At 40.9% G+C, this 17,795-nt stretch overlaps 1 protein-coding gene across 1 annotated transcript; it reads left to right on the top strand.

The window, feature by feature from the left end:
* The first annotated feature begins 5,377 nt into the window (after nt 1-5,377).
* LOC142662471 (nicotinamide N-methyltransferase-like) lies at nt 5,378-17,413 on the top strand. Its single transcript, XM_075840678.1, has 3 exons — nt 5,378-5,528; nt 16,422-16,629; nt 16,990-17,413. Exons 1-3 carry the CDS (start codon nt 5,378-5,380, stop codon nt 17,411-17,413), a joined length of 783 nt encoding a protein of 260 aa, XP_075696793.1.
* Nucleotides 17,414-17,795: the final 382 nt, after the last annotated feature.

Here is a 17,795-nt window from a genome sequence, read left to right as displayed (position 1 = left end):
AAGAAATGGACCTGCTTTCTGTCCCCCGGCATAAAACCACTGTTTCTAAAACAGTCTCTTATTGTCTGCCACCTCTAATAAATGCTTTTTTAAGAGTTTTTGGACATCCTGCCAATTAGTCAGAAATTCATTAGTATTATCCAAAATATGAATTGCCTCCGTATGTTGCACCCTGTCTTGGAGGTTATCCCTCAAGCGTCGTATTTTCAGTTTCCCTCTCCTAATGAGTTGTATTAAACAGCCTCTTAGTGTGGCTTTCATGGCATTCCATACTACTCCTGAACTGGTTGTGCCAACATTCTCAGCGAAAAAATCTGTCAATACCTTGAGCACATCAGACACATTTATGATATTCAACCAGAAAGGGATGAATATAATTGTTGAAACTCCCAGAAACTCCCAGAAACTCCCAGAATGATAAATGGAACACCCGGTCTATTACCAGTAAGGGCCAATACTTTCCGGGGTACCTCATAATTAAAAGATGGCGGTATATATAGGCCAATACGTACGCATTATATATAGTATATAGTACATTGAACACAAATTAACCTCCCTTAATCGTCCACTACTATCTGTAAACCGGTAAAAGGTATTAAACTATGAATCATCAGACTCACTCCCCTGTAGTACCCAGTATGAATGGAATGATTTTCGTGACCCATCCATGCTCTATGTATGCCTGATATTTTATCTAAAGAGAGAGTATCTTGAAAGCACAATATGGCCAGCAAATGAGATTTAGCATAACCAAATATTGCAGCTCGTTTAACCAGGTCTCCGAAAGATAGAAATGTGACATTATTAGCCATAAGGAATTGTTAGAAAAATTTAACAGGATTATGGCATCATTAGCAGAGAGATAAAGTGCTGGTTAGCAGAGCAATATATGCGATCATATGTACGTTTGAAGAACAACAAAAAACCCTCAAACCCTCCCCCTTGAACCATAACTTTGCCAATACAGTAATATACTTACTCCGTCCGAGACAAGTTGGGGCACCAGTCCTCCATGAACTGTAAAGATAAGCTTAAAAAATAACATAACATCCTACCAGACCATCCTGAAGAAAAGCAACATCCATCAATCCAGCAGCTCATGAGTATTCTAGGTCTTCGAGCTACTATCCCTTATTGTATAAATAGGAATGAGCTGGTTTTAGCATTGTCCGTTCTTCATTCATCAGAATCTTGTAAATGACGTTCATTGCGATCGATCCACCTTGCAGCATCTCTGGAGTTATCAAAACAAATGTGTTTTACCTAACACAACTACCCGTAACTTAGCAGGATACAACTGTAATTTACCTAGCCTTATTTTCATATCTTGAAACTGAAGACTTTTTTTCTGTATCTTAGCTGAATAATCTGGAAAAAAGGCCACCTAATTTCCCTCGATAGTGGGCTCTTACAAATCTCTGGCCTTTTTCAAAACTGCATCTCTATCTCGATAATCCAATAGCTTGGCATGTAACAACCGCTCCACTTGCTTGGACATCCCACCAAGCAAGTGCAGCTGGTCAAGAGCAGGAGTGAGGCAATAATTCAGTGTATGAAAATACCTCTCATCTGCAAGCAGGAGCGGTTGTTACATGTCAAGCACTGGATTCAGACAAGCGCCTTTATATGTCCAATTTTGGTGTTTTTCTCACTAACAGCATATAATGGCACGTTCAAACGTGGCGGAATTGCTGTGGAATTCCGCTACGGACAGTCCGCACTGGAAATCTGCAGTAGACTGTCTGTCCATTGGTTTCCACTCCTTTTTAGTTATCTTCGCGCAGGCGTTATGGACAACTCCGCTGCGGACCATAGGCTGCGGTGCGGAATTTGGTGTCTGCAGCATACACTGGCTGTTGCGGACTTGATGCTTATTTGTGGCAGAATTTCTCCATTGACTTCAATGGAGTTGCAAAATTACGCAATGAAATCCGCAGATGTTATGTGTTTCGAGGTCTATAGCCAGACTGAGATGGAATGTTTTAAAAGAGAGCAGGATGTACTCATCACCTGAATCCGCAATGACTAATCCACAGCAATTTACTTCACATTTTAGGCAAAGGTGCAACGGAATCTGCAACACAGATTATGTGCGACATTGATGCGGACAGTGTCTGCAGAATTCTGCCACGTCTGAACATGCCCTAAAGGAGAGAGAACAGTCTCACCAAAGATGGATTTTAGCCAGGTTTCAATAAATTCAGTTGGGTTTGACCATTCTGCTATTTCAGGTATGCCCACTAGACGTATATTATTTCTGCAAAGTCGGTTTTCGTGATCATCCGCTTTAGCTTGCAGGCTCAAAACGGCTTGATCATGTTTCCATATATCTCTTTGCATGGGAAGAATGTTATCATCTGCTGCACTGATGCGGCCCTCCACCGCTGAGATTCTATCTGATATTTTTTGTAAATCATGTAGAATAAGGCCCACATCTTTACACACACTTCCAATTTGTAAGGATAGGGATGATAGTCAAGCCAGAATATAGTTAGTCAATGCCAGTAATAGCCAGAAAAACATCCATAATGGAGGGCTCCCCTTGTCCTGACACAGGCAGGTCAGTTAGTACTGGCATTAATACATGCACAGCAAGTTATTCACGATCACCCTCTATCCACTATCCACATACAGTTTGAACTCACCTCATCCTCATCTACCGAGTCTGGGGCAGGTGGGAGTTTTAGCATCTCCGCTGTCTGTTGCTGTTTGCTCGGGGTAACAGGGGAGGTTCTGGCATAGCCTGCTAACTTGGAGGCCGCCGAGCGAGCTGTTAGAGGGGATATTCCAGCGCCATCTTGGACCTCTTTATTTGCCTCTATGCATTCTAAGGTATGTATCAGTAATAATAAAGAGATGGAGGGATCAGAAAGCTCGAAAACAGGATATATACAGAAGTGTATGCAGGAGCTATCACGCCATGCTTCCACTCACATCTCCAGTCAGGCCACGCCCCCTACGTGCATGTGTTTGTTGAAATTCAACATGCCCAACTCTTCTCTCCCCCAACATCTGCAATTGGGGAAAAGTCAGGGTGCCAGCATACACAGATGGTCGACCGGTCATACCGAAATCGGCGGCTTGGCAAATAAAATAAGATTGCTGGGAGAGATGGAAAATGTGTGTAGTTAGGTTAATATCTGGGAAGGGCAGAAACAATGGGTGGTTATTTATGAATTGTACAAAGATTGGGTCAAGGTTTCTACTGCATACCTAGCAACCGTCCCATTTTTCACGGAATTGTCCCACAAAACAGAACTCAAAAGGAGAAGGGGTGATACAAATGAGCCAAAAATGGGAATTTTTGGAAGGTTTTGTTGGTATTTCTGGGCAGATCAGGGGTGGAGCTTAAAATTTCCTGTATAAGCTAACTCAAATGTTTGGAGGAATGTTATTGATGTTTTACAGGGCTCAATATTAGGGACTAGTTATTTTAGAATATTTATAAGAATGTTATTGATGTTTTCAAGGGCTCAGTATTAGGGACTAGTTATTTTAGAATATTTATAAGCCTTCTCGTAGATAACACACAGAGTAAAATTTCAATATCTGCAGATAATACTCACTAGGAAAGACTGGGCCCCATAGCAAAATTTTTACTAGGCCCCCCTTACCCTGGGTGCCACACACAGCCCCCCTTGTATATACTGCCACCCTGTAGACAGTGCCCCCTGTAGATTGTGCCATACAGCTCCCCTGTAGATTGTGCAATACAGCCCCCAGTAGATCGTGCCATACAGCCCCCCTGTAGCTTTTTCCATACAGCCACAGTGTTATACAGTCCCCCTGTATACAGTATCACACCCCACTTGTAAATAGCGCACCCCACCTCCCCCTTGTAGATGGTGCCATACAGTTTCGACCCTGTAGATAGTGCCATACAGCCACCCCTGTAGATAGCGCCATACACCTTCCCCCTGTAGATAGTGCCATATAGCCCCCCTGTACATAGTGCCATTCAGCCCCCCTGTAGATAGTGCCATACACCTCCTCTGTAGATAGTGCTCGCCACCACTCCCTTGAAGCTAGTGCCATACAGCCCCACTGTGCATAGCGCCATACAGCCTCCTCTAGATAGTGCCATACAGCCCCCTATAGATAGTGCTATACAGCTACCCTGCAGATAGCAACATACAGCCCCTATAGATAGGCCATATATCCCTGCCTGTAGATCGCGCCATGCAGCCCCGCTATATATAGTGTCATACAGCCCCCTAGTGGATAGCGCCATACAGCACACCTGTAGATAGCACCATAAACCCCCCTGTAGATAGCGCCATACAGCCCCCCCTGTAGATAGCGCCATATAGCCCCCCTGTACATAGCGCCATACAGCCCCCAAAGACAGCACCATACAGCCCCACCTGTAGATAGCACCCCTCCATCTCCCCCATGTAGATAGCGCCATACAGCCCCCCTTCAGGATGAACATTCTGTTTTTTACATTGTTATAGTGGACATTATTGATATATATTTTTATATGTTATATTATACGTTGAAGGCTGATATCTATTTTTAATACAATTTTTCTTTTTTTCTTTCTATTTTCGCTTTTTGATTGATTGTTTTTTTTAATTTTTCTTTGGTTCAGAGCACCAGGTTTTAGGTTTATTTTGCACACTACAGAGGTTTATAAAAATAGAATTGCCCAGTCTTCTGTATAAAGTTGCATAATGTATCCAGGGGGTGTATTTAATATAAATACTTAAAATAATACAATGAGTTCTATGTTAATTGGTTGTTAAATGTTCTAAATATAATTTTGCTTATAATTTTCTGACTGTCAGACAGGTAAAAATGCACCAAATATATGAAGAGTCGTGCATAAACCACTTTACCTCCATATTCAAGCATCCAGCAAGAGGTCTGCAGATTTGACCCATAGAAGACAATACCCATTGTGATTTCTGGTGGCCAGCGTTAGGTGCTAAGCCGCCCAGTCACACCATCTGCACCCAGACTACAAGCAGCGCCAAGCCACCAAGATTCTAATAAGACTGCACAGGGTACCCAGTCATACTGCCCATAACCCATTACCAGACTGCACTCATACAGAAGTGTGAGCATAGCACTACTATGCAGTAGCATGGCAGTATAGATAAGGAGACTCCATCCTCTCAACTTGTTAGGACTGTATATTGTTTTTGTCTCATTGTTACTTTAACAATAAAATTGATTTGTTTATTTAAAGATCATTAATTCTCTATGTGAATTTATTATAACACAAGTTCCCATGAAAGGCTCATGAATATAATAAGTCATCATGTGCTAAGTTATTCTTAGTAACACACTTTGTAAATTGAATCCTGGTTATTATATAAAGACCTTGTGCCCCGGTCTAGAGGTAGTCACCCCGTCTGTGATACAGGAGTAGATGATGGATTCCAGTACCCATAAGCTCTATCATGAACATGACTTTGATTCCAGACAATTTCTGGAGAATTACTTTTCAGATAAACCCGATATGGTCTTTGGAGATGACTCCTTGACATTTCTTATTGAAAATTTTAGACATGTTTTCACAGTGGGTATGTATCCTGATTTTATTACTTCTAAGATACATTAATGTGTATATTATTATATTTTTAACTGATTTTAAACAAATGTAAACAACTGAATACAAATTGGGCAAACTTGTTATTTGGGGTGTTGAAGTTCTGAGGGAGCGAAAATACTGCCCCAGTCTTAGAAACTGGAAAATCTCACGGAGCAAAGCGAAGCCCTAGACATTGTATATGATGAAGCATACCGGTTATCAGTGTTTAGTAGAGTCATTGGTTTCATTTCTCTAACCTCAAGAACCCTGGAAAACATTTTTGCAGCTCTATGTTTAATGACATATATCCATATTTTAACCACTTCCCGTCATTTGTCGTAAGTATACTATATGGAAAGCCAGTGCTTCCCGCAAAATGTCATATACTTACGACAAATGCATGGCACCGGCTCAGAACGGCTCAGAAGCTGAGTCGGTGCCATCATCCCCGGATGTCAGCTGTATCTGACAGCTGACATCCTGCTGTAACGGCGGGGACCAAAGTTAGCTTCAAACACCACCATTAACCCCTTAAATGCAGCCGCCAAAAGCGATCACTGCCTTTAAGGTGTTTGCAGCTCAATGAAATTGCCGGGATGTTGGTGGCTGCAATGGCAACCAGAGGTCTAATACTGGCCTCCCGGTGTGCCTAGCACGGAAAACTTCCAGCACTCGCTCAGAGATGAGCCGGCGTCATCAGCGGTGGATATCAGCTGTATGTTACAGCTGACATCCACCTGTAACAGCAGGAACCGGAGCTAGCTCCGATATCTGCCATTAACCCCTCAGATGCAGCGATCGGATGCGATCGCTGCATCTTTGTGGTTGCTAGCAGATCGCCAGCTGTGCCCTGCAATCAGATGACTGCCGACTGCTATTATGACACCAGGAGACCTAACAATGGCCTCCTGTTTGCCTTTACGGAAGTCGATTATGCCCCGCTCGGAGGCGAATCCTAATCTACTTGCTGTCAGTGAATGACTGACAGATCTAATACATTGCACTAAATAGGTAGTGTAATGTATTAGAAAAAAAATCTGACAGTTGAACCTTCAAGTCCCCTAGTGTGACTAAAGTAAAGTCTGAAAAAAATGTTACAAAAATGTGTAAAAAATATACTAAAAATTTTAAGTAATAAAATAAAACACAATGGCCCTTTTTCCCTTATCATGTCCTATATTATTGAAAAAAATAAATAAACCATACATATTTGGTATTGCTGCGACCGTAACGGCCTAAACTGTAAAAACATTATGTTATTTATTCCACGGGGTGAATGGCGTAAAAAAAAACTTAAACAATAATGACAGAATTTCTGGTTTTTGGTCACTTTGCACTACAAAAATTTAAATAAAAAGTGATCAAAAAGTTGCATGTATTCAAAAATGGTGCCAATAAAAACTATAGCCCGTCTCGCAAAAAACAAGTCTCATACTGCTCCGTCGACGAAAAAATTAAAAAGTTATGGCTCTTAAAACATGGCGACAGAAAAAAATTATTTTTACAAAAATTATTTTATTGTGCAAAAATTTGTAAAACATAAAAAAGTTCTATAAATTAGGTATCGCCGTAATCGGACTGACCCGCAGAATAAAGTTAACATGTAATTTTTAACGCATGGTGAATGCTGTATAAAAAAAAACCCTAAAAAGAAACAATGCCAGAATTGCTGTTTTTTGGTCACCTTGCCTCTCAAAAAATAGGATAAAAAGTGATCAAAAAGATGCATGTACCCCAAAATGGAAACCAATAATAACTACAGCTCGCCCCGCAAAAAAACAGCGCTCATACCACTACGTCTATGAAAAAATTTAATTAGTTAAGGCTTCCATAAGTCAGGAAATAAAAAATATGCAGTAGTGCCGGCCCGAGGGGAACATTTATTCTGTTTCAAGAGGCGATTTATCGGGGCCCTAAAATTAGGGAACCAGGAAGGGGAGGGCCCAAACATATCTGCTAGAAGCGAGGGCGCCCATATTATACCAGGACAACACTTCCTAGCAAAATTCCCCAAACTGCAAAGGTGCGTAGTGTGGACCAAAAGTGGGATAAGGATGGACTTTTATCAGTGTGACACTGGCCTGTGCCAAGCAAAATCTACGCTTCAAAAGCCAAATGGCACTCCCACCCATCTGAGCCCTACAGTGTGCCCAAACAGCAGCACCATCATACCCGGGAGAACCCTTTTAACAATTTTTGGGATGTATGTCTCCAGTGGCATAAGCTGGGCACGACATACTTGCCACTGAATTGGCATATCTGGGGAAACATTTTTAATTTTTACTTTGCACCATACGCAGCGCATTTATTTATGGAAAAGACCTGTGGGGTGAAAATGCTCACTACACCCCTTAATAAATGCCTTGAGGGGGTGTAGTTTCTAAAATGGGGTCACTTCTGGGGGGTTTCTTTTATTATTTCCCATCTGAGCCTCTGCAATTGGGAACCAATTCTGTGTAAATCGCCAAATTAGGCCTCAATCATGGTACTCTCTCACTCCTGAGCCCTGTCAATAGTCCAGGCAAAAGATTAGGGCCCCATGTAGGGTGATTATAAAACCTGAAAACACAGCATAATAATTAGAGAGCTGTCTTGTTATGGTGGCATAAGCTGGGCACCACATATTGGCATATCTATTGAAAAGTCCCATTTTCACTCTGCAATATCGAGTGCACACTAATTTATGCAAAACACCTGCAGGGATAACATGCTCATTACACCCCTCGGATAATACCTTGAGGGGTGTAGTTTCCAAAATGAAGGTCTCTTTTGGGGGGTTTCCAAAGTTTTGGTCCCACAGGGGTTTTTCAAATGCTACATAGCGACCAGAAACCAATCCAGCAAAATCTATACTCCGGAAGCCAAAAGGCTCTCCTTCTGTTCTGAGCCCTGCCGTGTGCCCAAAAATGAGTTTATAACCACATATGGTATGTTGCCATACTCGGGAGAAATTGCTTAACAAGTGTTGGGGTTCTTTTTCTGTTTTTTTTTTTGTTGAGAAAATGAAAAATTTTGCGCTAAAGCTACGTCTTATTGGAAAAAAAAAATGTCATTTTTATTTTGACCGCCCAATTCAAATAAAATCTATGAAACACCTGTGGGTAGAGATGAGCGAACCGGGACAACCAAACCCGGTTTCGGTCCGAACTTCCGGAAAAGTTCGGTTCGCAGCGAATCCGAACTTCACCGGGTTCGGCCGAACCCGTTTTGACCGAACCCGGTCAAAAACATTATACAAATCGGCAGCCACTTGTCTCTATCAATCACTGATAGAGAAAAGAGGCTGCTGATTAAAAATAAAATAAAAGGCATTTCATACGTACCCGGTCTTTGTCTTGGTGACGAGTCCCTCTTCTTCCTCCAGTCCGACCTTTTCTGACGCGGCAGCCTGTGATTGGCTGCAGAGGCCTCTGCAGCCTGTGATTGGCTGCAGAGGCCGCGGCAGCCTGTGATTGGCTGCAGCGCTCACATGGGCTGCATCGTCATCAAGGAATGTCGGGCCGGATGTCGAGAGGGACGCGTCACCAAGGCAACGGCCAGGAGACCGGACTGGAGGAAGCAGGGAGTTCCCGGTAAGTATGAACGTCTTTTTTTTTACAGGTACTGTGATCGGTAGTCACTGTCCAGGGTACTGAAACAGTTACTGCCGATCAGTTAACTCTTTCAGCACCCTGTACAGTGACTATTTAGGGTATGTGCACACACACTAATTACGTCCGTAATTGACGGACGTATTTCGGCCGCAAGTACCGGACCGAACACAGTGCAGGGAGCCGGGCTCCTAGAATCATACTTATGTACGATGCTAGGAGTCCCTGCCTCTCTGCAGGACAACTGTCCCGTACTGTAATCATGTTTTCAGTACGGGACAGTAGTTCCACGGAGAGGCAGGGACTCCTAGCATCGTACATAAGTATGATGCTAGGAGCCCGGCTCCCTGCAGTGTGTTCGGTCCGGTACTTGCGGCCGAAATACGTCCGTCAATTACGGACGTAATTAGTGTGTGTGCACATACCCTTACTGACGTCGCATAGCAACGCTGCCGTAATGACGGGTGCACACATGTAGCCACCCGTCATTACGGGGCCTCATGCACACGACCATAAAAACACCCGTTATCACGGGTCGTAATTACGACCCGAAATAGCGGGCCCATAGACTTCTGTTAGCCACGGGTACCTTCCCCTTTTCTCACGGGAAGGTGCCCGTGCCGTTAAAAAGATAGAACATGTTCTATTTTTTTATTTTACGGGCCGTGCTCGTAATTACGACTCGTGCAGCATTTATTTCACAGAGTATTTCAGGAGAGGAGCGTGCAGATTCAGTGCTGCTGTGAACTCTGCTCTTACCATTACGTAGCTCAGTCTGTTACCTCTCCTCCACTCCTGTCCTCAATAACACCTTCACATGATTGGCAAGTCACCACCCCGCACAAGATCTGCACGCTCATCTCCTGAAATACTCTGTGCTGCTGTGAACTCTGCTCTTACCATTACGTGGTGACTTGCCAATCATGTGAAGGTGTTCTGGAGGACAGGAGTGGAGGAGAGGTAACAGACTGAGAGCTACGTAATGGTAAGAGCAGAGTTCACAGCAGCACTGAATCTGCATGCTCATCTCCTGAAATACTCTGTGCTGCCTTAAACTCTATGGACAGGTCAGGATCCTGTTTCTTTTAAATGCTGCACTGTAGCGCAGCCTTATATAGTGGATGGAGCGGGTTCCCCAGCAGCATTTAAAAGAAACCGTGTTTGTGTATGTGTGTGTTTTTGTATATATGTGTGTTTGGGTATGTGACTTTGTCTGTTTTTGTTTTTATATGTGTGTTTGTGTATATGTGTGTGTGTGTATATATGGGTGTGTTTGTGTATATGTGTTTGTGTATATGTTTGTGTATATATGGGTGTATTTGTGTATATGTTTGTGTGTAGATGTTTGTGTGTGTTTTTGTATATGGGTGTGTGTTTGTGTGTATATATGGGTGTGTTTGTGTATATGTGTTTGTGTATATGTGTGTTTGGGTATGTGTGTTTTTGTTTGTATATGTGTTTGTGTATATGTGTTCGTGTATGTGTGTGTATAACTGTGTGTGTGTGTGTTTGGATACGTGTGTTTTTGTTTGTATATGTGTGAGTTCGTGTATATGTGTGTGTGTTTGTCTGTTTATGTGTGTGTGTGTGTGTGTGTGTGTGTATATATGTGTGTGTCTGTGTATGGTTGTTTGTTTGTGTGTGCGTGTATATAGGTGAGTAGAAGTATTGGTATTGTTCACATTGATAACTGTTTTTTTATGTTGTTGCAGATTTTGATGTACCGATTGGACTACATCTTCGATTCGTTGGACTACTGCGTAGATCTACGTTTTTTCAAATTTTAATAAAATGGTTAACGAGGGTTTTGTTGGGGATTTCTTATTTCAATAAAAAAGAATTGTCTTTGTGTTTTTTTTTAAACTTTATTAGTGCCTAGATAATGGCAGTTGGCTGATTGACAGCGTCCATTATTAAGGCGGTACTTAGTGTTAGCCGGTGCAGAGGCTAGCACTAACCACCCATTATTACCCCGGTACCCACCACCACCAGGGGTGCCGGAAAGAGCTTGGTACGATCCAGTACCCGACCATCTGTTGTGATGGTCTGGTACTGGGGCGGCCGTAGGCTGGTATTATGAGGCTGGGAAGGGCCAAAATCAATGGACCTTCCCACCCTTGTAATGCTAGGCTGCTGCTGCTGTGTTGTATCGGGCTGTTTATAAAAATGGGGGGGACCCCCACGTCGTTTTTTTTTTTGAATTTAACAAATTTAGCAATAGACGGGTCCCCCAAATTTTTAATAACCAGCCATATACAAGGCCGCAGCAGTCTGGCATTACATTGGTGGGAAGGGCCACTGGTTTTGTCCATTCCCAGGCTAATAACACTGTGTTGTATGTGGCTGGTTATGATAAATTGGGTGAAACCCCATGTCTTTTTAAAAAAAATAAAATAAATAAATAAATAATTTAAAAAATGACGTGGGGTCCCCCCCACTTTTATAACCAGCCAGATACAACACAGCAGCAGCAGCCTAGCATTACAAGGGTGGGAAGGTCCACTGTTTTTGGCCCTTCCCAGCCTCATAATACCAGCCTGCGGCCGCCCCAGAGCCCGACCATCACAACAGATGGTCGGGTACTGGATCGTACCTGGCTCTTCCCGGCACCCCTGGTGGTGGTGGGTACCGGGGTAATAATGGTGGTTAGTGTTAGCCTCTGCACCGGCTAACACTAAGCCTCGTCTTAGTAATGGATGTTGTCACTCAGACAGCGGCCATTACTAAAGTGGTAATAAAATTTGAAAAGAAAAAGACAAAGATATAGATAAAATATTTTATTGAAATAAGGCATCCCCAACACAACCGTCATTAACCATTTTATTGTAGAAAAAAAAACGTCATCGAAGTAGTCCTCGAAACCGACGTAGTCCAAACACCAAACCTGTGAAAAAAATAAATAAATAAAACATGTCGTAGGCTTAGATTCAGTTTAATGTGTGATACTGACTGTTATACCATGTATAGAAGCCTGCCGTGAAGTTGACTTAGATACAGGGCGCCAGCAGACAGTATCATACATGGCCATACATACATATATACAAACATACATACAAGCATGCACATATATACATGCAAATATACATACATGCAAACATACACACATATATACATGCAAACTATCATACATACATGCATACACACACACACATGAAAACATACATACATACAAACAAACATGCAAAGATACATACATACATATATACAAGCATGCACAAATATACATGCAAACATAAATACATGCAAACATAATTACATACATGCACATATATATAAACATACATGCAAACATACATGCAAAAATAAAAACATGCAAACATACATACATGCACATATATACATACATACATGACAACATACATACAAACATACATGACAACATACATACATGCAAACATACATACACACATGCAAACATATATACATGCAAATATACATACAAACATGCACATGTATACATACATGCCAACATACATGCAAACATACATGCACATATATACATACATGACAACATACATACATGCAAATATATACATGCAAATATACATACATACACACATGCACATATATACATACATGCCAACATACATGCACATATATACATACATGACAACATACATACATACATACATACATACATGACAACATACATCCATATATATATATATATATATATATATATATATACACACATGCAAATATACATACAAACATGCATACATACATGCAAACATACATTCATGCAAACACACATACATGCAAACATACATACATACATTCATGCAAACATACATACATACATACAAATATACATACACACATGCACATATATACATACATACATACATGACAACATACATACATACATACATACATACATGACAACATACATACATACATACATACATACATGCCAAAAAAAAATAATAATACGTTCATACTTACTTTCCTCTTGTCCGGCCTCCAGCGATGACGTTTCATCCATGTCGCCGCTGCAGCCTGTGATTGGCTGCAGAGGCGGTCACGTGGGATGAAGCGTCATCCTGACGTGCGTGACCGCCACTACAGCCTGTGATTGGCTGAAGCGGCGAAAGGGATGAAACGTCATCGCTGGAGGCCGGACAGGAGGAAAGTAAGTACGAACGTATAATTTTTATTTTTTTATTACATTTAAATTGTATTTTCCGCGCGCCGAGCATGTACTGTCAAGGTTGCTGAAAGAGTTAGTGCAGCCCATTAACTCTATCAGCACCCCGGACAGTAGCATGCTCGGCGCACGGAAGTGACAGGTTCGGTCTGAACTAGTTCGGTCCGAACCGAACCTTTTTTGAAATTCGGCGAACTAGCCGAACCGAACTTTTGATAAGTTCGCTCATCTCTACCTGTGGGGTCAAAATGCTCACTACACACCTAGATTAATTTCTCAAGGGGTGTAGTATCACAAATGGAGTCCCTTTTGGGTAGTTTCCACTGTACTGGTACCTTAGGGGCTTTGCAAAAGCGACATGGTGGCAAGAAACCAATCCAGCAAAATCTGTGCTCCAAAAGCTAAATGCCACTCCTTCTCTTCTGTTCCTTGCAATAGTGCCAAAACAGCAGTTTATGACCACATGTGGGGTATTGCCGTACTCCAGAGAAGTTACTTTACAAATGTTGGGTTTCCTTTTTTCCTTTACTTGTTGAGAAAATAAAAAAATTTGAGCTAAAACTACATCTTATTGAAGAAAAAGGATTGTTTTTATTTTCACTGCCCAATTCTAATAAATTCTATGAAACACCTGTTGGGACAAAATGCTCAATACACCCCTAGATGAATTCCTCATGGGGTGTAGTTTCCTAAATGGAGTCACTTTTTCGGCGTTTTCATTGTTTTGTCCCCTCAGGGGCTTTGCAAATGCGACATGGCCTTCCATTCCTGCTAAAAGTGATCTTCAAAAGCCAAATGGCGCTCTTTCCCTTCTAAGCCCTGCCGTGTGTCCATCATTTACAGCCAATTATTACCACATATGGGGTATTGTTTTACTCGGGAGAAATTGCTTTACAAATTTTGAAGTGCTTTTTCTCCTTCAGTCCTTGTGGAAATGAGAAAAAATTAGCTAAGATTTTAATTTTCACGCCTACTTCCAATAATTTCTGTAAAAAAACCTGTGCGCTCAAAATTCTCACTGTACCCCTAGATAATTTCCTTGAGGTGTGTAGTTTCCCAAATGGGGTCACTTTTGGGGGATTTCCACTGTTTTGGCACCGCAAGAGCCCTTGAAACCTGACATGGTGCCTAAAATATATTCTAATAAAAAATATGGCCCCCAAAATCCACTAGGTGCTCCTTTGCTTCTGAGGCCGGTGCTTCAGTTCAGTAGCACGCTAAAGCCACATGTGAGATATTTATATAAACTTCAGAATCTGGGCAATAAATATTGAGTTGTGATTCCCTGGTAAAACTTTCCGTGTTACCCAAAAAATGGATTAAAAAGAATTTCTGCAAAAAAACGACATTTGTAAATTTCACCTCTACTTTGCTTTAATTCCTGTGAAAAGTCTAAAGGGTCAAGAAACTTTCTAAATGCTGTTTTGAATACTTTGAGGGGTGCAGATTTTTAAATGGGGTGACTTATTGGGGGTTTCTAATATATAAGGCCCTCAAAGCCATCTTCACAACTGAACTTGCTCCTGCTAAAATAGCCTTTTGAAATTTCCTTGAAAATGTGAGAAATTGCTGCTAAAGTTCTAAGCCTTATAATGTTCTAGAAAAATAAAAGGATGTTCAAAAAATGGCAATCTAAAGTAGACATATGGGGGATGTTAATTAGCAACAATTTTGTGTGGTATCTTACAAGCAGATGCATTTAAATTGAGAAAAATACAATTTTTTGCAATTTTTCGCTAAAATTTGGTGTTTTTCACAATTAAATACTGAATGTATTTAGCAAATTTTGCCAGTAACATAAATTCCAATGTGTCATGAGAAAACAATCTCATAACTGCTTGGCTAAGTGAAAGCATTCCGACGTTATTACCACATAAAGTGAAACATGTCAGATTTGAAAAATGAGGCTCTGTCAGCAAGGTCAAAAGTGGCTAAAGAGGGAAGGGGTTAAAAAAGTGCACCAACAATCATTTTCTGCTCAGGATGCCAGTAAAACCAGAAATAATGATATTTTTTCATCATACTCATATTTAGAGGATGTTATCATATTAGGATGGAGATAGCACTTTCTGTGTCACATCAGACTGAGCATAAATGACGGCTCGGCAGGGTTGTTGATTGAGAGATTCTACACAGGGTCAGGTCCAGTCACATCACAAGAACTCAAATTATAAAGGGGGAAAAATTCAGCATAGGCTAGATCAAGAAGAAAATGTGGGTAAAAAGCTAACAGAGGGCACACCTATGTAGTGTAACCAGTAAAGGGTCTACAAATCAGAAACAATAGGTGTCGTAAGTGAAGCTGTAAAATTAAAAAGAAAAACAAAATAAAGCTCATAAATCCTTAAAAAGCTAATTTAATTATTTCAAACTTTTTTTCAAGACAATAATTTATACTCCTAGGATTTCTCAGCCTGCATATATGGTTTTGTTGAAACCCCATTCCTATAACTTCCCTTGGGACACTTTATTTGGTTTCTGTGTGTCTTGTGTGGTGCCTTAGAATATGCAATCCAGCCGGGGGGGGTCTAGCACCTTTCTTCTAATTTACATTATACAGAACATGCTACACACGGGCCCCCATGTTTGCTTTTTTTCCCCCCACTTTTGGTATTTCATTCTACATCTGGATACATGAGCTGCAGCTACACCTCTGGTTATTGAGGACAAATAGGATGACCTACAAACCACCTCCTCAGCTCCTCATGCTTGATAAAGACCCATTCATGGGTTTAAACGTTGCAAGTGTTGTTATGCTTGGTGAATAAATAAAATACACTTCACTGGATTATCGTGAGTGCTGCAGTTTCTTTCTTCGATTCTATATACCACCCCATCAGGTGATCACTTCTCCTTTAGAATATATTAAAAACTTTTGGATTGTTCTAGTTATGGCCCTATGGTCTTCTTTTCTTTCCTCTTACTACAGGACCTCAGATGATTGCAATCTTCACCTTCTAAAATACATGTGTCATCGACCTATAGAACCTTCGAGGGTTATTTAATCTCTTATTCTGAATTTGGCATTGGAAACACAATATTTACATAGTTTGCTAGAAGTGATACAGACATATGTCCTTGTTTATCCAGATAATCTATGAGGGTTTAACATATTAGATGTTTCAATAGTCAAAATATTTTTCTGCAGGTCATATTAATGGAGACATCTTGATTGACCTCAGTATTGGTTCCTTCGTTCATCATCTATATTCAGCCTGTGAGTTTTTCAAAAACATCATAGTGCTGAAGGTCAATAACAGATGCATCATGGAGCTGAAGAGATGGGTGGATGACCGTACGGGAGCATTTTATTGGGGCCACACGTCAACAATTCTTCAAGAGAAAGAAGAAAACAGGTGACGTATTTGTCCAAATATCAAGAGAAAAACACTGTCATTGTGATTGTTGCTTCTTATACAACAAATATAATGGGAGATGTGGTAATGATCCCGGAAAATATTTACTCTTTTAAAACTCAAGTCAGATTTAAAAATTATATTACCCACTCAGATAAATGTTCTTATTCATAGGGGGCGATCTTATACAAGTTAATGCTGGAAAGGCGCAGTATAAGCCTGACGCTTGGTGTAACAGTCTTTGATTATTTCAAGCTTTACCTCTAGTTTTGCAAGTCAATAGTCCAGTGCTAAGTCCTGAGCCACCATGTTGATGTTGACTGTGGGTCAATCACTTTCTTTGTCTTTTTTGTTTTCCAGTGATCAGTTTGAGGACCAGAATGCAAAACTGAGATCAGCCATTCAACATATTGTGAAATACGACCTGGAAAAAGAGAATATGACAGACCCGCTGGTCTTACCATTAGCCGATTGTGTCCTCAGTGCTTGGCTTCTGGATGTTATCAGCAAAGATCAAGATGATTACATCAGATATTTTAGGAAGTTCTCAAGGTTGCTGAAACCTGGAGGACACGTCATATTAATTGGGGTTTTAAATATAACATATTTCACAGTCGGAAAAGACAAGTTCCAAGGTTTCCCATATGATGAGGATTTTGTCAGGAAAGCTCTAGCTGGAGAAGGTTTTATCATTGATTACTGTAAGGTCCAGGAGAGAACGGCTGTCAGTGACCTTATTGACTATAAGGCCGTCATATTTATTGCAGCTCACAAGGAGAAGTAGGTTGAATCTTACAAAGTCTGCATGTCATTAGTTAAGCTTAAAAAAAAAGATCCAACAATTAAAAAGAATCTTCCTTATTTCAGTATAGAATAGCATAAAAATAATTGTTCGCTTCTTTTCGGGACCTTACCTTGGACTGCTCCTAGATGATATTGCCGATACCGAGTCTGATCATCTAGGACGTCATGGGAGTCTGAAATCTTGGGATCAGTTGCTTTCTCATTGTTGTTCTGTTTCGTATCTGCTTTATATAAATAGTGTAATAAAGAGAAGTATAGAGCAATTAACTGTTTGTGTCCTTGACTTGGGGGGGGGGTGGGGATTTCCTGTTCTATAGATTTTACAGACCTTTATTTATGAGAAGAAACTTACAAGCTTTAAT

This window comes from Rhinoderma darwinii, chromosome 10 (assembly GCF_050947455.1).
Source record: "Rhinoderma darwinii isolate aRhiDar2 chromosome 10, aRhiDar2.hap1, whole genome shotgun sequence".
Lineage (NCBI taxonomy): Eukaryota > Metazoa > Chordata > Amphibia > Anura > Rhinodermatidae > Rhinoderma > Rhinoderma darwinii.
This window is presented reverse-complemented; position numbering and strand designations above follow the sequence as displayed.